The sequence below is a fragment of the Mustela lutreola genome, chromosome 8 (assembly GCF_030435805.1).
Source record: "Mustela lutreola isolate mMusLut2 chromosome 8, mMusLut2.pri, whole genome shotgun sequence".
NCBI lineage: Eukaryota > Metazoa > Chordata > Mammalia > Carnivora > Mustelidae > Mustela > Mustela lutreola.
The window spans coordinates 140075525-140098117 of record NC_081297.1 but is presented as its reverse complement, the minus strand read 5'-3'; the positions used below and the strand labels follow the sequence as shown (position 1 = coordinate 140098117).

General features: G+C 48.0%; 1 protein-coding gene across 3 annotated transcripts; it reads left to right on the top strand.

Annotated features, from left to right (window-relative positions):
* The first annotated feature begins 1176 nt into the window (after positions 1–1176).
* On the top strand, positions 1177–16210 carry LOC131839414 (apolipoprotein L3-like). Of its 3 annotated transcripts, none has more exons than XM_059186850.1 (6): positions 1177–1315; positions 7270–7346; positions 10381–10422; positions 10599–10696; positions 11685–11811; positions 14820–16210. In XM_059186850.1, exons 4-6 carry the CDS (start codon positions 10666–10668, stop codon positions 15679–15681), a joined length of 1020 nt encoding a protein of 339 aa, XP_059042833.1. In that variant the 5' UTR covers positions 1177–1315; positions 7270–7346; positions 10381–10422; positions 10599–10665; the 3' UTR covers positions 15682–16210. The 3 variants fall into 3 exon arrangements, with proteins under 3 accessions (XP_059042833.1, XP_059042835.1, XP_059042834.1); XM_059186851.1 differs by lacking the exon at positions 1177–1315 and adding an exon at positions 6270–6423; XM_059186852.1 differs by lacking the exon at positions 7270–7346 and having other exon boundaries at positions 1198–1315.
* The last annotated feature ends 6383 nt before the right edge of the window (positions 16211–22593 follow it).

The window sequence follows — 22593 nt, the reverse complement described above, 5'->3', positions numbered from 1 at the left end:
CGTCGTGGACCAAACAGAACTTCAACCACATGTCCGAGGTCCGAGTGTCAGCGTGGCCTTCACTTCCGGCTCCAGTCCTGAGTGGCTGGACCCAAGCCACCACCACCTGTCCCCTCACCTGACTTTCCCCATCTGCCAATTCAGGCTGAACTCCTGGGCCACACATGGGGTGATCATCACAAACCTTGGGGTGCAATCCTTGGGTCATCAGTCTGTCACTCTGTCCCTCCCTCAATCCTGCGGAGGAGACACGATGCCCAGGGACACTTGTCCAGATGGGAGGGTCAGGTTGGCTTCCCTGTGTGCAGGTGCAAAGCCCACTGCTGTCCAGACTCTGCACACCTCACAAGCTGTACGGACCCTCCCCCTCAGCTTCTGTGTCCGTGCAGGGGGCCGGATCTCCCAGAGCTGCTGTGGGAACCAGACAGGACTGCGTGGATGGGGCTCCCAGCGCCTGGTGCACCCCCAGCTCTGTCCACTGTTGAAAGCAGCAGCGGTTCCTCAGTTGTCTTCCGCAATCGTCTGCAGCCTTGCAAGGGGCACTTGGCCACCAAGGGCGGGCGTCCTGGGGCTGTCCTGGCATCAGGGACAAGTCTAGCGAGACCTGAGTAAATCTGATGTGGTCGGGGGGAGACACGGACACTGGTACCTAAGAAAGGGATTTCGGCCCCTCTCCCAGAATCTGTGAGATCAGAGTAGGACACAGGCACTCTGCCAGGGAGGCTGCTGGAGGGCTTCTCAGAGGAGGTGATGCTTGAGTTGGGCTCTGAAGTACGAGCTTGATTTTTCCAGGTGGTGAAGCAGGTGCTCCTGGCAGGAGGATCTGCATCAATAAATGCCTGGAAGCCACCTGGATGGCATTTAGTGGCCGCCATATGGCAAGTACCTGGTGAGCACCTGGTATGTTGGGGACACGGAGGTGAATAAGGCAGGCATGGTGGTGGGGGGTGCGGTGGGTGGAACAGAGAGGAGAGGCTGGGAACAAGCCCTGGAGGGTGTTAGTGGGTGGGGGAGTCACTTGCTGAGGGTCCCACAGTGTGTCAGTGGCAGGAAGAGCTGAGGGAGAAGGACCCGGCGTGTCAGGTGTGGGCTTGTTCCTCTGAGGGAGTCAATGTCCGCCGAGGGTGGGCAGGTGAGTGGGACCGGCCCGGACATGTCTGTTTCTTCACGAGCTGCTGGGACGTGGACACTTTCAGGTTCCCTTCAGGTTCCCGCTATATCTGGGCTCCGAGGTGTGGTTATTGCCCAGACACACACCCGGGTCCACATAGCCACGAACCCCTGGATGTGCCTCAGCTCTGAGGATGATCCCTGGGTAGTTCGGGGGTGGGGGCCCTGCCCATGGACTCTCCCTCCAAACAGCTCTGTCAGGAAAGGATTGGGTGTTGTCACGATTTTGTGGATGTGGGGGAACCTGCAGTTCCAGCCCCAGGTCCCACACGGAGCAGGGACGCAGCCCGGATTTGTAGCCGGGTTTGTCTGACTGCTTCTCCCCTCCTCCTGTGCCCCCAAAACCGTGGAGAGGGAGGGGGACTCCGCTTAGCCTGGGTGGCAGGCAGGTGACCCCAGATGGAAGGCAGATGTCAGGGTGTTCATGCTTTCGGAAACTTGGGAGGAAGCAGAGCAGGCCCAGAGCCTCTGGGCGTTCCCCCAGCAAGGGATTTCTTTTTGAGGTACAAGGACTCAGGGTTGTGTTGCCCACAGTGTCTCTGAGTGTCTGTGCAGTGCCCAGCCTGCAGGACGCCTGAGGACCTGACAGGTAGTGACTGGCCCAGGGTACTATGACCGTGACCATGACCATGACCAGGACACAGAGCAGGGAGATATCTGGGCTTTGCTCCCTGCTCCCCACTGGGGTCTCTGTTCCACCCACTGTGGGGCAGGAAGAGGAAGAGGTCGGCCTGTGTGCCCGCAGCAGAGGGGAGAGAGGGACCAGGGGTGAGAAGCGTCACATTGCAGCGTGCTCCAGGCTTCGAATCTTGAAAGACCAAACTATAGTCTCCTGGGTTGATGAGAAGGGCATGAACTTAGATCCGTGTGTTTGCTGGCAGAGGTAAACCTAGGAGTCTTCCGGTTGTAAAAATCTCGTTTCTTACCAACACCTGCTTCAGGAGGCCTGGTCTTCCCTTCTGCCCTGCCTGCGACAACTGTGTGAGTCTGGGTGAGTCTCCTCCCTGGGGATTCTCTTAAGAACTTGACTTCAGGCTTTTCATGGGGATTCCCAGGATCTGTCGTGTTTCGTGGGTGCTCGGCTTTTGCTGGTCCAAGGGTCGAGGGTGGGGCCTCCTGGCCTCTCGCTGGAGTCTGACTTTGGGTCATGGTGTCCTGTGCAATTTTTAGCTGTTAATAGGGCAGATAACTGAAACTTTCCCTTTATGGCATCTAGCATTTGCATATTGATTAGAAAAGTTCCTCCAAATCAACATTATTTTTTAAAAATATTATCCTCAGGACATTTGTAGATTTTTCTTTCTAGCTTATACTTAAGTCCTGTTGGGATCTACTGATTGATTTTGCACAAATCTTTTGGTTCTTCCTTCTCCTCCTCCCACTCCTCCCCTTCCTTCCCTTGACCGCTTCTCTTTCTCTTTCTTTCATTTTTTTTTAAGATTTTATTTATTTGACAGAGAGAGAGATCACAAAGAGGCAGAGAGAGAGGGGGAAGCAGGCTCCCTGCTGAGCAGAGAGCCCGATTCAGGGCTTGATCCCAGGACCCCGGTATCATGACCTGAGCCGAAGGCAGAGGCTTAACCCACTGAGCCACCCAGCGCCAACCCCCGCCCATGTCCCCTTTCCTTCTTCAATCCTCCTCCTCCTCTTCCTCCTCCTCCTCTTCCTCCTCCTTCATCCCCTTCTTCTCCTTCTTTTTCTTCTTCCTCCTCCTTCTTCTCTCCTTCAGGACAGGTTTACTGGGTGCTGCCTACTCTCCAAAGGAACATGGTTTTTCTTGTGTCTTCAGGGGATCCTGCAGGGCAGGAAGGAAATGGCCTCCCCCCTTTTCCCCATGTTCCTGGCGGCAGTTCGCAGACAAAGTGGGGTGAGGGTGGAGGGAGCCGGGCCCGACATCCGGACCTGGCCTGGCCACCCCGGGGGACGGGAGGCTTTGGAAATTCCTGCTAAGGCTCAGGCATCCGGACACCCATGTTTTACTGCAATTTCCTCTTCCTCTTTCTCTTCACATAAACAATACTATGGCGGGAGTATGAAGGCATGAGGAAATAAATGAAAACGCTCAAATTCTGGGAGGACTGTCCAAAGCACATTAAATCAGGAGGGTAATTCGTGTGAAATCTGAGGCATGGTCTTCTGTGTTCTCGGCTAGGACAAGCGCTTCATCAGGATAGACCAGAAAACAAGTGGAATTGCTCAGCAGTGAGGGAAGCTGGGTGTGCTGTGCTCCCACACCTCGGATCTGAGCCCAGCTCACGGTTCCCTGGGAAGGCCCTGGAACAGGAGTTGCAGCAGGGAATAGGCAGGGCTGCGCCAATGCTCAGAGTCCAAGAGAGGAGAACACACAGAGGACTGCGGTCAGGACAGCACACACTGAAGGGGCACCCAGAGGGTCCACGGGGGAAGACGGCAGGGGAAGCAGTGGTTGAGCGGGGCCTCTAAGCACAGGTAAATTTTACAAGGTGAGGAAGGTGGGGAAAGGCATTTTGGGGAGGGGGCAGCCTAAGCAATGGCCTAGAGGCTGAGGTGTGATCAGAAGCAACGTTCGGCTCAGGCCTGGCTAGAGTCTGCAACTCTCCATCTCAGGGTTGTGAGTTCAAGCTTCATGTTGGACATGAAGCAGGGAAACGAGGTGTCCTTGAGGGTGCCCGCACCAAGGTAACACGGAATCAGGGATCAGTGAGGACGACAGGAGCAGGAGCATTAGGGAACTGGGGATGGGGGCAGGCTAAGGAGTTTGAACTTGGTCCTATCCTTGGCTCCCCTTCCCTCCCTGCCCGAGGAGCCTGCCTGCAGCCATTCCTGGGAGTTGCTTTGGGGAGATTCTCTGTCCTGCTGCCTCCGGAGAGCTTAGCCAGAGCCGCTGGGGATGGGAGGTGGGGACGGGAGGGCTCCGTGTCCTGCAGGTGCGCAGGGGCAGGTTTCTTCCCTCCTTCTTCTCCTGCCAGCCTTGCCAGGAACTGAGCGATCTGCAGGCTAGCCAGGGACACGCCGGGTACTAAGACGAGGGAGCATTGTCCAGCATCAAACCCAGTTGAGGCGCAAGACAAGGGTCAGGGCCGGGCCCAGAATAGCAGAGGACGGGAAGGCTGGGCCCGAAAGTGCAGACACATTGACAAATGTTTGGTGTCATCTGGGGTCTGGCTCTTTCTGCCCGCACAGTGCCGCTGCTCTCTGCTTTTGCTCTTGGTCCTTGTGTTTCATGATGTCATTTCGCTGCCTGGGACACCTGCTCCATAGGAATTCTGCTTCTCCCTCTCCCTCTGCCTGCCCCTCCTCCCTCCCTCCCCCTGTTCATGCTCTCTCGCTTTCTCTGTCTCTCAAATAAATAACATCTTTATTAAAAAAAAAAAAGACTCCATTTCTTATTAGGATTAATTAACCGTGAAACAGTCCCCATTATACTAATTCCGTTTTGCATTACAACTTTTCACCTTTGTATCTACCTTTTCTGTGCACTTGGTCTCAGCTCTTCTCCTTTGAACATTGTTAGGAACTCACGGCCTTTCACAGACTCAGCCTGGCCCAATTAAACATGATCAGAATAATCATTATCAAGTATCATTATTATTCTGTGTAATTTGGTAGGATCACCAGTGGGTACTCTATTGAGCACCGCTCCGAACATCCCTGAAGCATCCTTTCCTTCTGGAGTAGGAGCTATTGAAGGCCCCTGGATTTCAGTTTTCCTCCAAGGTGTCTTGCTACCTTTGAGTGGAGGAAAAGCCATGGGTGCCTGTGGGAGTGGGCGAGGGATGGCTAGACCCTTTACTGGTGGAAGGGTGGCGTTCGCGCTGATTATTCTCATTGAACCTATGTTATCATCCCACTTTTCTTAGAGAACTTACTTTATCAACCACCGAGGTTTCTCCCATGCTGCCACTTGTCACATCAGGAGTCAGGCTGAGTTTTTATGGGTACTTTATCCACTGGCTCTTATCATCTTGAACCTGGTGATGCCAGAAAGCAGCCCATTATCGAGATGAGCCTTACTCACTGCTCTAAAGGGAATTCCACTTTCTTAAAATTAAAGAAAAAGGGGCACCTGGGTGGCTCAGTGAGTTAAGCCTCTGCCTTCAGCTCAGGTCATGATCTCAGGGTCCTGGGATCGAGCCCTGAATCGGGCTCTCTGCTTGGCAGAGAGCGTGCTTCCCCCTTCTCTCTCTACCTGCCTCTCTGCCTACTTGTGATCTCTGTCAAATAAATAAATAAAATCTTAAAAAAAAAATCATAGTAACAAGCGCATTGGTTAAAACAAATCCATTAGTCCCAAGGTCTCTGCTCACCCACTTTCCCAATTAAAAACAATCACTTTTAACTCATTGCTTTTCCTTTAGGTGGTTAATCAGTATCTTTTATATGATATTCCTACACTGGGAGAACAGAACAGGTGAGAGTGTAGGCTCTGGAGACAGGGAGTCTGGATTTGAATTCCGGCTCTGGCATTAGCTGGGTACCGACCCTTTCTGGGCTTCAGTTCTTTTTCTTACAGAGTCATGCTGAGAACTAATGTATGAGTCGATGTGTCCAAATCACTTAGAACGTTGCCTGGTGCAAAGCAGTAGTCACCCACCACGATAGCTAACTTCATTCCCTTGATTTTTAAATTGCAATATGAGCTATTTGTTTCTTACTAGGGCAGATGATGATTTCACTTACTTTTATGCTTTTTCTTACACACCTCCCCACCTTCTCCTAATATCCTTCTATCAACTAAATTTATGTCCTCAGTTAGAAACCTTTCTAGTGGTAAGCAATTTACTTACACCTTTGTTTGTTTGTTTTTTCCTTTCTTACCTCTTCATTTCCTAGCTTCTCAATCATAGCTGGTATTTTGGGGCTCCTCACTTTGCAAAATGAAGATATCAACCCTCCTCCTCTCTTCAGTGGTGCAGCTCCCAACTTCTACCATTGTACTTTGATTTACATATTGGCAACAAGCACATTTGGTTCTTATATTTAAATGGTCTCTTTTGTTCTAGAAGTTAAAAATCACACAAGAATGTTTACATATGTGTGATGTTTTCAGTATTTTTACTGTAAAGCTAACTTGTGAAATATGGTTTATGTGCTTTTTTTTTTTTTTTTAAGATTCTTATTAATTTGTCAGAAAGTGAGAGTGAGGCAGCAGGCAGAGGGAGAAGCAGGCTCCCCACTGAGCGAGGAGTCTGATGTGGGACAAGATTCAGGACCCTGGGATCCTGACCTGACCTGAATGCAGATGCTTAACCCACTGAGCCACCCAGGCACTCGGTACATGCTTTCTTGTACAGCTTTAGTTTTTCCTGAATTTCTAATTGCCTTTTTTTCTACTCCTTGCAATATTACCTTCAACGTTTCCTCAATTTCTTTTGAACTGTCCATTAGATAAGATATTATATCATATATATTATTTTAAGTCCCCTTTCCCCATAGAACTCTTCACTTCTCATTCCATTCTGGGCTGGTTGCTCTCTAGGTCTGCTGCATGCCTGCTGTATTCCTTGGGTTCCTTTCTGTCTATGTTAATTTTCCTGTTTCCTGGACCTCACATCTTTCTATCTCTTGGTTTCTTGGCCATTATCTTCCACCTCACCCCATAAACACATGAACTTTTTTTTTTTTCCTGCAGCTCTTTCTCAAGTAATTTTCTAAGAATCGACAGCATTGGTAACTTGTCATTCCTCATTTAGTTCCATTTCTTCTGTCACCTTTTTGTTTTATTTTCTGGAAGTTTTTCTTGACCAACCTTTTCCTAGATTTCTTTAGTTTGTCAATCACTTTTTAAGTCCCAAGAGCCCTTTTCTTGTCCATTATTGTTATTATTATTATTATTATTATTATTATTTTACCTTTTCAGTGCATCATGTTCTCATTTTATGAAGACAACACCTTTCTAATCTCACTGAGGACATTGGGTCAAGGTTTAAAAAATTATTTTCTGTAATCAAATTATGTGGTTTTTTCTGGTATTGTTTTTAAGGTTTATGAAGTCCAGTTGATTTTTTTAAAATTAATTTTCTAAATTTTTAAATAAACATATAATGTATTTTTATCCCCAAGGGTACAGGTCTTTGAATTGCCAGGTTTACATGAGTTAATTTTTTGTTGTTTTTTCAGTAAGCTCTATGCCCAACATGGGCTTGAACTCATGACCTTGAGATCAAGAGTTGCATGCTCTACCAACAGCCAGCCAGGTAGGTGCCCAATCTGCAGTCGTTTTTTTAATCTATCTTAGCCACCCTTTCCATCTGGTCATCTTTCTTACGTATCTGATCCTAGATTGCCCATCCATATTTAAGAGAGAGGTAAGTTGACTGACAGGCTTCCATGTAGAGTGATCGGATGAGGACCCTTTAGATGTCAGAAGACAGAGGTATTTTTTCTGGAGTATTTCATTTCTGATTTTCCCCTTCTAGTGTAGACTTAGGCTGTCGTGAATATAGGGTCGGGTGTGGGGTTGGTAACCTTATTCCTGCTTCCCCTCCACCTGCCTCTCATCTTCGGTCTCCCTCTCCGCAGCTCTGTGTAGCAGACCATTCTTCCTGCCTATTACCTTGTTCTCTCTCTCTTTTTCTGATGGGAGTTCCCTCTATTCTCTTTATTCAGCTATCAATTCTCCATCCAATCTGCCTTCAAACATTTGTCTAAGCCTCTGGATTCCTGTTGGACCCATTGTCTTTTTAAAGTGGTAGCAGAGGGCACCTGGGTGGCTCAGTGGGTTGAGCCTCTGCCTTTGGCTCAGGTCATGATCTCAGGGTCTTGATATCGAACCCAACATTGGGTTCTCTGCTTAGTGGGGAGCCTGCTTCCCCCTCTCTCTCTGCCTGCCTCTCTGCCTACTTGTGATTTCTCTGTCAGATAAATAAATAAAATCTTTTTAAAATAATAAAAAAATAGAAAAAATAAAGTAGTAGCAGAATGAGGAGAGGCAGAGTGGAGGTTCTTGAGTCCAGCAAGCAGGACCTTGAAGACTTGAACCCAGTCTATCGCTTACTGGATTTCTGACCTGGGGCATGTCACATAGTCTGCACTTGAGTTTCCGTATCTATAAACAGGGAGGCAAATGATACACGTACAACTCCATGATTATTGGAAGAAGACAGGTTATTATTTGTAAAGTTGTAGAGCAATTACTAGTGCAGAGTAAAGTCCACATATGTGCGTCACTCTTATCATTACTTATTTTTATACATGTATGTACCTTTACTATCATTTCAGTCATGTCTCAGGAGGGAAAGCTGATAAATGCTCTTTTGCTTTCTTCAAATAGGACCTGGGGTACCTGGCAGGCTTATTCTGAAAAGTATGGGACTCGACCTTGGGGTTGTGAGTTCAAGTCCCAGATTGGGTGTAGAGATTACTAAAAAAAATAAATAAACTTAAAAACAGTGCTTAGGGTGCGTGGTTGACTCAGTTGATTGTCTGCCTTTGGCTCAGTTCATGATCCTGGGGTCCTGGAATTGAGCCCCGCATCAGGCTCCCAGCTCCATTGAGAGTCTGCTTCTCCCTCGGCCCCTTCTCGTAGTGGTTCTCTCAATCTCTGAAATAATAAATAAATAAGATCTTAAAAAAATAATGCTTAAATGTAATCAACATTTCCTGTCTTTCCTCGTCTCCCAAGACAAGCTAAAAACGAACTAAAATAAACATTCTGTCTATAAGGGTGTGTTTTTTACAAAAGACTACGAAGAACTGTTAAGAATAGAGCATGGACACCCTCGTACTGTGAGTGTGAATGTGAATTGGTATAATTTTGTTTCATAACAGTGTGGTGCTAGGTATGAAAAAATGTGCATGTGATGATAGCTTCTGACCCAGTCATCGTGCTTCTAGAAATGTCTTAAGGAAACAATCTCAAATGCAAAACGCAAAGTTTTATACAAGGAGATTGTTCTTTTCACTTTCCTTTAGATAAAGAATTAGAAACAATCTAAGGTTCAAAGTTGGGGGAGGACAGCAGAGAAGACTGCGCATTATTGGGAAGGCTTGAGAATCCGTAGTCAGACTGTAGGGATTGTGCCAGGACTCAGCAGGACTCCAGGCCATGTGGGATGAGGAATCTCGCAGAAGCAAGGAGGACACAGGCTGTGGGAAGCTGTGGCACCAGGAAATTGAGTGAGACAAAGACTGGTTAGCGCTGCAAGCCAGCTCTGTGGAAGGAGAGGAGTCATTTACAAATACTTACACAGCTGACCCTTGAACAACACAAGTTTAAACAACACAGATCTACTTATATGCAGATTTTTTTCATTAAATACATGTACAAAATGGTAAATGTACTTGCTCTTCCTTATGATTTTCTTCATTTTTAAGATTTTACTTCTTTATTTGACAGGGAGGACACATGAGCCGGGGGGAGGGGCAGAGGGAGAGAGAGAAGCAGACCCCTACTAAGGAGGGAGACAGTTATAGGGGCTCTGTCCCACGACCCTGGGATCATGATCTGAGCTGAAGGCAGATGCTTAAATGACTGAGCTACCCAGGTGCCCCTTACTATTGATTTTCTTAACCCTTTCTTTTCTCTGGCTTACTCTATTGCAAGAATTCAGTAGATAATACATAGAACATACATAATAACGTGTTGATTAGCTGTTTATGTTATTGGTAAAGCTTCTGGTCAAGAGTAGGCTATTAGTAGTTCAGTTTGGGGAAGTCAAGAGGTACCTGGGTGGCTCCGTTGTTAAGGGTCTGCCTTCATCTCTTGTCATAATCCCAGGGTTCTGGAACTGAGCCCTGCATTGCGCTCCCTGCCCAGTAGGAAGCCTGCTTCTCCCTCTCTCACTCCCCCTGCTTGTGTTCCCCCTCTCACTATCTCTCGCTTTCTGTCAAATAAATAAGAAATCTTTAAAAAAGCTTGCAGAAGTCAGAAGTTATGCGTGAAGTTTTTACTGCACGATGATGGGGGTTATTGCCCTTAACCCCCGTGTTGTTCAAAGGTCACTGTACATGAATAAGAGTGTTTGCAAACACAGGATTTGGATCAGAGACCTCAGGTTCCCGTCCTGGAGTGTGTGTGGGTACTCAGTGAGGGGACACATCAGGAGCCTGCCTGTCATCAGTACTTGATCAGTATTAGCTCTTACCCTTAGTAAACACACACGTTCCCGACCTCAAGGAATTTCCAGCACACTTGTTCCCATCTTTTCTTCTGTGTTTGGTTTTATTGCTTGTGTAACTTCTCAGATGGCAGTCTCCTTGTCCGATGATCTTCTTCTTGTGCCCCAACAGGTGACAGGACCCTGACTGGCCTGGGGAGTGAGCTGGAGTGAGGTGAGTAACTTTCCTTAAATAGCAGCTGGCAGAAGCCAGTACACAAACACACGGGGTAAAGTCCATCTTGGCATTTGTCGCCATCCCAGAGGGAAGCCCCAAGACCTGGCCCCTCACTGCGGCCTGCTGCCTCCGCTGGCTCACATTTGACCCACGATTTGTTCTCTCTTCCCCAGGGGTGAAGCGACAGCTCCTTCTAACTGCAACACGGACGCAAGCAGTAGGGAAAACTACGGCGACACCATGACCTCAGGAGCCGGTGGGCCCAGCCCAGGTAGTCGCCTTCCACGTCTCTGGATGATCCCTGGGATTGCGGGGTCGCCTCCAGCTGCGTTCACCTACTGAGGAATCAGTCCCTTGAAGAGCTTCCTTGAGCCCCCAAGAGAGGTCAAGGGGAGTCCCCAGCCCAGGAGTCTGTAGGGACACCTCCTTCTTGTCTTCTTCCCTCTTCAGGGTCATGGCTGAGGTGCTTGCTTCCTTCCGTCCCCTGCTGCCCATCAAATCCATCAATGGCCCAGAAGTGGCCAGGACAGTCCTCAGGGAGGTAGAGACAGCAGAGGGGAAAAAAGGGATCCTGAGGCAGGGTGGGGGAGTGAGTAGACCAGCAGCCTTGGAGGCTGATCCTGCCCTCTTGCCCTGTCCAAGCCTCCAGCATGGCTCAGGATGACTGTGGGGCTTTATGAGAGAGGCCATTTCCTCCAGCTCTCACCCTGCTGCCAGCCCGAGTGCTCTGTGAGGGTCAGTGGGCCACGACCTGGACCCCAGTCTGGTCTTTGCCACCTCCCAGCTGTGTGATCTGGAGTGCCTTACCTAACCTTACCTGTAAAATGAGAGTATTTCCTTCTGTGGCTATGAGGATCAAATAGAATGTGTTCATGTGTTTGGGCCAGGGCCTGCTACACAGTGTGTCCTCCCTAAGTATTGTTGCTGTCCCCTGTCCCTGGAGCCTGTTAGTTCCAGGTAAAACCTCTCCTCCCCTAGGATTCCCCGGCCTCCCACAGCTAATGTTAGCGCATTTGTCCTGTGTCCCAGCTGTAAGCCCCTGCTTATCAGAATGAAAGCAGGGCAGAAACTGAATCTATTGATCTCAATATGCCTTCAGCAGGCTCACACCTATTTCCCTTCCCCCTCCACCACTGGGTCCATAAAAGCACAGTTTAGCACTGTGGTTTCCCTCCAGCTAAGCCCTGGTTTCCTCTCTCCCTTAGGGAAGCAGGAAAAAGAAAAAACTAAAAGCCTTTCATATTTTTTTTTCCATCTAGAGAGTGACAGCCTTCTCGAGGAGGCCATTGAGACTTTCCTGAACACAGTGAAGCGTGAGGAACTAGACACCCTGCTGAGTGACCAGGAATCCTGGGAGAGATTTGTGGCTGAGGCCACTTTGTCCAGGTACCCCTCCTGCCCCCTGCACAGATGCCCCCGGATGGTCACCCAGGTCTCTGTGGGGCAGTGTCCTGGGGCTGGGGTTGAGTATATTCCTTCTCGACAATCCATGAGGAATGTGTCTTCCATGACATTTACTGGCAGCGAATGGTCTCAGATTGAGGAGAAGGAAAACTGCAGAGGGCAGGTTATGTGACCTTGGGCCTTAACCTAAAGCTGACCCTTCTCTGCCTTGAACTCTTTATCTGTTCAATTTTGAATGAGGAAGTAAAGATAATGCACGTAAGGTCCCTAGCATAGTGATGGCACATAGTAGGAACTCCATTAGTGTGAACTCATTAGAGGATTGCTGAGAAGAGACGGTGGTAAGGGTCTTCTTCCTGGAGATGAGGGCCAAGCACGACTTCTCTGGGACCAGTCACAGGAACACTGACACCTCAGTCTATGGCCCTGGGGATTCGGACTAGAGCCTTCCCTCCCCATCTGAGCAGTTCCATGAACATGCAGGATCCTGCGGGCCCATGAGGCGGAGAGGCTGGAGTGGAATTGGACTGAGCTGGTTGGCTCCTGATTCTCTCTCTGCCCAGCCCTGGGGCTCTCTTGAGTCTCTGTGTCTGGTAGTGTCAGATTGGGCATTTGTTCCATGGAAACAGTAATTCAATCTGAGAAGATTGTGGCCAGGGCCTTGGTATGAATTTCAAGGTCAAAGGTGAAGAACCTAGTCATCCTGTCCAAAGTCCCAGGAAGCTTGGACCAGGGCCAGAGCCAGTGGTCACAATTTATAAGAAGGCCAGGGCATCTAGGTTGGAGGACTAGGTAGACTTGGGCAGTGGATCTGGGACTGAGTGAAGCTCTAGGGCACAAACTTGAGGAGACCAGGGGCCTAGCAGAGGCCCCGTGAGAGGGAGAGGGGACATTTCTTCCCTCCCTTCTTTGATCTCCTCACCCCTGGGCATGCCAGGCCATGGGGCAGGGTTTCTTCCATACCTTGCCTTGGAGCTGGGTCAGTCTTGACTACCATTTGGAAGCCCCTGTCTTCTAAACTGAGCAGTCCCAGACCAATAGGAGTCAGTGTGACTTTGTGACAACTTCCAGCTCCGCAGGGGGCAGCTGCCTTTGAGGAATTCTGAGCCTCAGAAGTCCCCACCAAAGAGGAAACTACTTTCTCCACCAAATCTAGATTGTTTCCAGCTTACTAGTTCAAATAGAAGGTTCACAGAGTCTCTTGTAGCTTTAAGAGATGTCATAAAGTTGCACATGGCCTTGGTGTACATGCATGCAAAGCTGTGACCAGCTAAGGTGTTATTTAGGCTGGTGACACCTGTGACGTTGGGGGTGCTGGGTGGTGGGTGGGGATTCCGTGACATGAGCTGGAGAGTCTGAGGGGAACCAGGGTAGTGGGTGTCCCAGCTCTCAGTCAGTTGGGGCAGTGGCCGGGCCCCTTCAGAGGACAGCAGGCTTGGGAGAGACAGCAGCTGCCAAGCAAAAAGGTGATTAAGGACCCTTCTTGCTGTGAAATCTTGTTTTCTTAAACTCTAGGTACCCAGAGATAGCCAACTGCAAAGACTGAGGGGACAATCCCTAAGACTGTTCCTACTTTTGGCACCAACCGCAAGTTGGGTGTGGGGGTGTCCCCAACACTCCCTGAGATTGGGTGATTCCCTGGAAGCACTCACAGAGCTCACCGAGAGCTGTCCCCTTAGTTATGTTGTGTGACAGGGGAGGGATATAGGTTCCCATCAGCCAGGAGAGAGACACTTGGGGCAGAGTCTGGGAGGGTTTCCAGTGCAAAGCTTCCGTCATCCTCAGGAGGCCTTACTGTCCTGCATCCAGTGTGTGACAGTGCACGGGGAGCTTTTCCCACCAGGGATGCTCACACTGTGCAAGTAAGCAGTTACTGTGACACTTGCTAAAATGGTCAAGAAGACTAATTCATGCCATAGGCATCAAGAGTGATGTCATAGGGGAGAGAGATTGGGCTCATCTTGAAATAGAGTAAAACCGGTAGGGATTTCTAGGCAAGGAGCAGGGCGAGGGCGAGAGCAAGGGATGGGAAATCGGTAAGAGGAGACATCAAAGTGGAGGGATTCTTGCTCACCTGACCCAACAGGGTTCTTCCTGAAGGCAGGTCAAAGACTGTTGCATCAAAGGTGGATTGATCAGATGTCAAATGTGATGAGATATTGAGAGTGTGTGGATTCTCACTAAGCTGTCTTAACACAGCTCTTGCTAAGACTGTATGAAGTCTGTTAAGGTCAGAGCCCAGAAGACCAAGGTCAAGGCACAGTCAAGAGAAGGGCTCATGAGAGCCCAGGTAACATGTTTTCCGGGAGAGAGTTTTTTTCAGCCTGAACCTCAGGACAGAGTTTACTGGGGCTCAATCACATCTGCCTGCGTGGCTGACCTGTCGCCTTCCGCTCCCCTGGGAGGCCAATTTGTAGATCCTCTGTGGTCACAACTGACATCTCACGACCCAAAGACTCTATCATCTTGTCAGACTGTCCCATGGCCAAAGGCCTAGGCAAAGGAAGACAGTCGTATCATTTTAGGACCCTTGACATCCTAGGTGGGGCCTAGAGCTCACTTCCCAGTGCCCAGGGCGAGAGCAGACCTCTGTGGGTAAGTTCATCCCTCAGCACACACGATGTTTCTTTGAAAGAAGGATTTCCTGTTCCAACCACACTTCCTTTCTTCATCTACAGAGTTCCCAGTCTGCACACACTGTGGTACTGACCGTGGGGATCTGTCCTTGACTATGAGGCTCTCTTCCTCCAATGGCCACTATTTAAGAGCCTCTGAGGATGACACGGACTTATTTACTCCCGGACTGGGTGTGTTATGGAGCGTGAGCCGTGTGCGGAATGTGTGCAACATTGCAGGAAGCATTCTTTGCATTTGTAACATTCCTTTCCATTTGGTTTGCAGTAAAAGTTCTGTGGTGTATGGAGGTTAGATCAAATGGAGCCCATTTTCCGGATAAGCTTCTCCTAATCCCTCGACCTTCCCTGTTACAGGGAGGAGGCAGAAGCCCTACGTGAAGTTCTGAACGAGCTGCAAAGAACCATGGATATGGAGGCCGACGAGCAGGAGGCTAGGGAGAGTTTTCTGCATCAGTTTCCCGAGTTGAAACTCAAGCTTGAGGAGCGCATAAGAAAGCTCCACGAGCTCGCAGATGAGGTGGACAGGGTACACCGGGACTGCACCATTGCCAACGTAGTAGCCAACTCCACTGGTGTTGTGTCTGGCCTCCTGAGCATCCTTGGTCTGGGTCTGGCTCCTGTGACAGCAGGGGCCAGTCTGGCACTCTTGGCCACTGGAATGGGGCTGGGAGTAGCAGCCACTGTGACCCAGGTGTCTACCAGCCTCGTGGAAGACTCAAGTGAGTCGTCCGCAAAAGCCCAAGCCAGTCACCTGACATCAACTGATTTTGACAAAGGGGAGGTCATTGCAAAGGTTCTGCATGACCGTATACCCCAGATTTATTCCTTAACAGGTACATGTTTTAGAGCCCTGCAAAACATTGCAAACAATGTTCGTGCCATCAACCTAGCCAAAGTCAAACCTCGCCTTGTAGTCAATGCCAGGCGCCTTATGACATCTCAGAGAATCTCAGTTCGAGGTGGCCGGCAGGTGCAGAAAGCTTTTGGAGGCACTGCTCTGGCAATGACCAAAGGAGCCCGGATCATGGGTGCGGTCACTGCCGGTCTCTCCCTTGCAATGGATGTGGTCAACCTCGTGAAAGACTCAGAGCACTTGCAAAAGGGCGCAAAGACAGAGTCAGCTGAAGACATAAGGCAGCAGGCCCGGGAGCTGGAGAGCAAGCTGAAGAAGCTCAGCGAGATCTATGAAATTCTGAAGGAGGGCCCAACTCCGTGATCCCTGAGCAGGGCGGGGAGCAGGGACATGTGTGGGACAATGACATGGAGGTGCCTTATTAGAGGGGGAAATAATGCAAAATGAAGCTTTTGTGCTCGGGTTATTGAGTAGTTGGCATTTTTGGCATTTCTGAAGCTGAGCCCAATGAGGGAGGGGTTATTGCAGTTGGCAGAAGGGTAGGGGGGAATGTTTAGCAAGTTGTTGGTGCTCTTTGGGTTCAGGGTGCGCTGAGCGACCAATGAAATTCCAACGATAATCTAAAGGGTGTTGGAACAATGGCTGATTTGGGGGAAAAAAAAAAAAAGTGGTGGTGGAAGCGGGGAAATAGAGAAGAGATAGCAGAGGCCGGCCGCAAGTCAGGGAACCTGGCCATATGTCGAGGAGATCAACCAGCTCGGGGGCCAGGAGACGCCGCCTCTCTGAGCCTCAGAGTCCTCATCGCTTGGTTGGGGGGGAGTGTATTGAAGATCTGTGTGGCTTTATCAATCCTGTCTTCTATCGCCTGCTTCAATAAATATGGACCGATGCATTGTGCCTTTGGTTGAGTTCATCATGGGGCTCGCCTGGGCTCTGGAGGCCTGACTTCCCTTCTCCATGGACTTGTCTTCTGGGATCCCGGGAACCATGTCCTCCATTGCTTCTCCTGCTCACTCCCTGGGCTCCCACTCTCCCACCTGCTTATTTTCCTCAGAGCTCAGCACCCTGCAGGCCCCACTGGGACTCCCAGGGAAAGCTTGCACACATCTGGTGTCGCACTGAATACACGCCTGTCCTTCAGCCAGTGTCCAGAACCCCAGGATCGAAGGGACGGATGGCTGTGTTTTTCTGGTGGGCGGGGGAACCGAGCCTTGAAAGCTGCAGACTTCCTCCTCCCTCCCTCCCTTGTGGACCACCAAGCACCTCAAGGCCTTGCTGTCCCCACCACAGAGTCATGGGATTCTCTCTTCCTTCCTTCTTTCCCAGACCCCACCTCCTTTCCCTTCTTCCCAGTCACTCGTCCTGCCCTATTTCCTGTCTGTCCCCGCAGGAGGTGGGGAGGGGCTCCTGGCCATCCTTGTTCCTATGGCTTCATCAGCCCAGCCATTAGATTCTGGGGTGGTTACAGGGAAGGCGAGAAAAGCCTCACCTAGCTTTCTGGTTTAGTTGTCCCCCAGGACTCATGACCAGGGATTTTCTGCACTGGGGTTAAAGAGAAGGAGGTATTAGAGGTTTCCTCAGCGTTAAGGAATCCAGGATTTGGACACCAAAGGACAACATGGGGATTCCAGCCCCCCCCCCCCGCCCCCGTGTGGTGGAAAGGAGCCTCATTCATTTACTGGAAGCTCTACTCAAAGCAAGCAGTCTTGTTGTCCAGGCTTTCTCATCTCTGGTGAGCGGAATAATTCTTGGCTCCACAGCTTGTTGTTTTTCTCACCATGGTGTAGTCATCCTGTGAGAGACCAAAGGTGTGAACCGAAAAGCCTCTGGTGTGTTCTTCAGGGAGCAGGGCATGCTCAGGGTGTGAGGTCTGAGGCCTCCAGATGGTTCTGCTAGGAGCAATAGGTCAGCTGCCCCAAATTCTGTTCTTGGCATCCTTGGAATATCATCCTCCAGTGGGGAGGGCCCCTAGTGGGGCCAACCTCTCAGATCAAAGACCATGGGACCCAGGAACCGACCACCCCCCATCACATGATGCACGGGGATGTGGAGAGCTCCCTGTGCCGGCCTCATCCACAGGACGCTGGATGCCAGGGACCGACGGTTTTGTCACTGAACCAACCAGGAGGATGCGGGCCCTAATCATTCAGATGCTGTGATGTCCCCACTATCTTCCAATAGTGAAAAATCTCAGTAGGATTATTAAAAATCCAGCAGTTAAGAATTTAAAAGGCCCCTAGGCATCTGGATTGTAGGAATGTTGTTGCTCAGAGAATCAGGAAGGACTGAGATTGGTTTAAATGATAGAGTTCGGACTTGCTGTCAGAATACAAATGCTGGGAACCTCTGGCCTTGGTATACTGAAGGACCTGAGATCATGACCTGAGCTGAAGGCAGATCAACTGAACCACCCAGGTGCCCCCACTTCTTTTTAAGAGACTGAGAGAGAGAGAGACAGCACAAGCAGGGTAAGGGAGGGGCATAAGGAGAGGGAGAGAGAGAGAGAAGCAGTCTCCCTGATGAGTGTGGAGCCCGACTCTCGGGGCTCGATCCCAGGACCCTGAGGTTACAACCTGAGCCAAAACCAAGAGTCTGATGCTCAACCAACTGAACATCTAGGAGCCCTGGTAGTTCATTTTTAAAAATGAGTGATATGTATGGATGGATATGCTACATTTTGCCTATCCTCTTCACAGGCACTTGGGTTGTTTCATTTCTTCTTCTTCTTCTTTTTAAATATTTCATTTTTAAGTAATCTCTACACCCAAAGTGCGGCTTGAACTCATGACCTGAGATCAAGAGTCACATACTGACTGATCAGCCAGGTGCTCTGGTTGTTTCTGAGAAGCAGCTGTGAACAAGACTGCTCTCTACTAGTCTTGGATGGGCATCTTTTCATTTTTCTTGGGTATGCGCTACGAGAGGCTGCGTGGTATGGTGGGTTGATACTTAGCTTCTGAAGAACATGCTGAGTAATTTTCCAGAGTGGTTGTACACCTTATGCTCTCACCAGCAATTATGAGAGCTCTGGTTGCTCTGCGTCCCCACCAGTACTTGGAATTGGCCATTTCTTTCATTGTAACCATTCCCATGGGAGTGTAGTAGTGTCTCACTGAAGGTTTAATTTTCATTTTCCTGATGATAAAGTCAGTCATCTTATCATATCCTTATGAAGCATGCCTGTATCTTCTTTTTGTGAAGTGTCTGTTTATATCTATTGCCCACTTAGCCTGGGTGGCTCAGGTGGTTGACCATGATCTTTGTTTTGACTCGGATCGTGATCTCACGGGCAGGGCATCTAGCCTTGTGACTGGCGGGGAGTCTGCTTCCCCTCTTCCTCTCCCTCTGCCCCTTCCCCTGCTTATTACTCTCTCTTTCTCTCTCTCTCTTTCAAATAAATAAATAGAAATAAGTCTACTGCTCCTCTTCAAAATTGAGTCTTATTATTAAGTTGTAAGAAGTTTTAGTATGTTCTAGATACAAGTCATTTGTCAGATGTGTGTGCCGAGAATATTTTCTCCTGTTCTGCGACTAGTTTTTCCCTTTCTTCATTTTTTTTTGAAAAATCAGAGTTTTTCATTTTGATAAAATACAATTTTTTAAATAAAATACAATTTATCAACTTTTTTCTTTTATGGCTCACGCTTTTTGAGTCTTATCTAAGAAATCACTGCCTAACACCAAAGTTACAATTACTTTCTCCTCCATTTTCTTTTACAAGTTGTTAAGTTCAAGTTTTTGCATTTAACTTTTTGGTCCATTTCAAGTTAAGTTTTGGGTATAATGATCATCTGTGTCACGTGAATATCTAGTTATGCCAGTACCATTTGTTGAAGAGACTTTTCTTTCTCTCCTGAACTGCTGTGATTCCTCTTCTGAAAATCAATTGAGCGTATGTATTTCGGTCTACTTCTGGATTCTCCAGTCTGTCTCATTAATTTATATGTCTGTCCTTTTGCTAACACCACACTGTCTTGTTTTCTATAACTTAACAGTGAGTCATATGATGAAATAGAGTAAGACATCCAACTTTGTTCTTTTTTTAAAATTGCTTTGGCCATTCCAGATCATGTGTATTTCCATATACATTTTAGAATCAGCTTTTCAATTTCTACCAAAAATGTCTACTGGGATTTGGATGGGTATTACATCAACTGCAGATAAATTTGGAGGAAACTGACATGGTAGCAATATTGAGTCTTTCAGTTCGTGACATGTTGTATGTTTGTGTTTATTTAAGTCTTGTCAAACTGCTCTCAGCAATGTTCTGTAGTTTCTAGTGAAGAGCTCTTGCATCACTTTTATTAAACTTACATTTAAGTATGTTGTGGTTATTGGCACTATTGTAAATGGAATTTTTTTAAAGATTTTTATTTTTTAAGTAACCTGTACATCCCACATGGGGCTTGAACTCACAACCCCATTATGAGATCAAGAGTCACATGCTCCCCCAACTGAGCCAAGCAGGTGACCCTGAATGCTTCTCTTTTAAAATGAAAATGAAGGCAAATCTCCCCCTTCCTCTCTCTTATAAGGGCACTTCTGATTACATTTTGTGCTCATTTAGATAATCCAAAACAATCTCCTTATTCAAGATCCTTAACTTAATCACACCATCAAAAACCATTTTGTCATATGAGGTGATACAGGTTCCAGAGATTAGGACATGGACATATTTGGGAGGGCCATTACTGAGCCTATTGCCATTATAAATATTCCTCTAAGCCATGCTTTTTTTATTGTATGTCTCCCAAGTGAATTGACCCTTTCATCATTATGAGATGTCCCTTGTTGTGTTTGGTAATATATTTTGTCTTGAAGTCTATGTTATCTGATATTACATGGGCCATCCCTGCTTTTTTTTTTTTTTTAAAGATTTTATTTATTTATTTGACAGAGATCACAAGTAGGCAGAGAAGCAGGCAGAGAGAGAGGAGGAAGCAGGCTCCCTGCTGAGCAGGGAGCCCGATGCGGGGCTCGATCCCAGGACCCTGGGATCATGACCTGAGCCGAAGGCAGAGGCTTTAACCCACTGAGCCACCCAGGCGCCCCCATCCCTGCTCTTTTATGGTAGCAGTTTGCATAGTGTATATTTTCCCACCCACTTACTTTCAACCCATCTGTATCTTTATATTTGTATCTACTTACGTTTGTTTATAATCTTTAAATATCTTTTATAGACAGCATATGGCTGCATGGTGCTTTCCTATCTATTCTGGTAATCTCAGCCTTTTATTGGAGTATTTAGTTTATTAATATTTAGTGTAGTTATTCATGTTATTGGACTTAAGTCTACCATTTTCCCCTTCTTTGGCTTTGTCTTTTAACAGTTTGCTGGCACTCTTCAGCATTCACAGCTACCCTGGGTTCTGTCCTCTCGTTTCCATTTTTTTTTTTTTTCCCCTCAGAAAGATGGCAGGTTTTCTATCAGAATTTTAGCCACATTGAGTTGTGCCACAATTACACTGCTTTCAAGGGAAAGCTGCAAAAATGGAGAACTCACTCTTTGCCCATCACTTAATCTATATGGACTCCCCTCAAATTCTTCCTGCTCTTGTTCATTCTACTGAGCCCTGAAGTGGTTGTTTTTTACACTTTCCAGAGTGTATGGTTGTTATCTTCAAGACAGTCCATTTGTTAGTTACTTAATTGAAATTAATTTTGAGGTTTTGGTCCTTTAAAAACTTGCTGTGTGAGGTAGAGCAAGCCACTGCCCCTGCTTTTGCCTCAGTTTCCCTCTGTACCTGAGATAATTCTGTCCTTACTCAGAAGTATATGATAAAGAACTAAATAAATTGCAAACTGCATTGTGCTCTTCTGATATAATAATACTCATCTCTCTTCAGTCTCTTCACAGGCTGTTAACGGTCCAGAGGTTTATCCTAGCAAAACAGGCTCTTACGGTGAGAGTGACCCTGGACCTTTCCATTCCAGTGCCACTCCCATCCACTTCCCTTGGCGGTAAATCAGAATAAAGACTACCAGCTTTGGAGTCAGATTGGGATTTTTATTCCTCTCTGTATCTCTGAGATCCTGGGTAATTGGTTCTCCTCTCTCAGCCTTGATTTCTTCATTTATGAAATGTGGAGTGGATGTCAGAATTAAATTCAAAACTGCATGTAGGACCTTTGCACACTTAAGCCTTCAACAGCTGACAACTGTCCTCCACAGCCATTGGGCAGAAATAGGAGTTGCTTTCCTTCCTGCATCCCTTCCAGACTACTCTAATACTTGCCACTCCTGGCTCTCTCTGTTTCAGGTGAAGCAGTCAAGCAGAGATGAGCTGCTGCAGAAAATCCAGATTCTCTGAAAATAGGCTCCCACCTCCTTCCATGTCCACCAAACATTGTGGCCATGAACTCATGCTTTCTAAATTTCCAGTTTTATTCAAAAACTATTCACTTCTGACTACTTAAGTCTAGGACACTGGAGACATAGATGCACTAGGAAAAACCAGAAAGTCTACCAGAAGGAGACAGATAAGGAAAGAGGCATGAGGCTAGATTTACGGGCTCATAGGTATCATGGAAGCAAGGAGCTGGTGACAGTCAACTCTGCCATGGAAGATTCTGGAGAGTTCTTCCAAGAAGGTTGGGCTTTGGGAGGATGACCTAGATCTTTCCAAGTGATGGAATCAAGGGTCCTGGTAGAAGGAATGTCATGATCTGACACCTGGAGGCACGCAGGTAAGTAGATGGCATCAGCACAACCATCAAGACAGCTGTTTCTGCTCTAACACCATATACATTGCAAGATCCTGAACCACAACTAATAGGGCTGATGAAAAATTTACATTGAGAAAGACCCTCCAAACCTGTGGGACTTTGTAACTGGAACACTAGCCCAAACCATAATGATCCAGATGAAAATCCCTTCCCAATTAAACCTCCAGCATCCTGGGCTCCTGTCATCACAGCCAGTTCAACGCTTGGTAGCCTGGAGCCCTGAGGGTTCTGATCCTTCTTTCAAGAGGTAAGTGCTGGGGAGCTCTTGCTTATAATAAAGACTATTTTCATCAAAATGAAAAATTAGATCTAGGGCACCTGGTGGCTCAGTCGTTTGAGCGTCTGACTCTTGATTTCGCCTCAGGTCATGATCTCAGGGTCGTGAGATCGAGTCCTGCATTTGGTTCCACACTGAGTGTGGGAACCTGCTTAAAATTCTCTCTCCTTGGGGCCCCTGGGTGGCTCAGTGGGTTAAAGCCTCTGCCTTCGGCTCAGGTCATGATCCTAGGGTCCTGGGATTGAGCCCCTCATCCGGCTCTCTGCTCAGCTG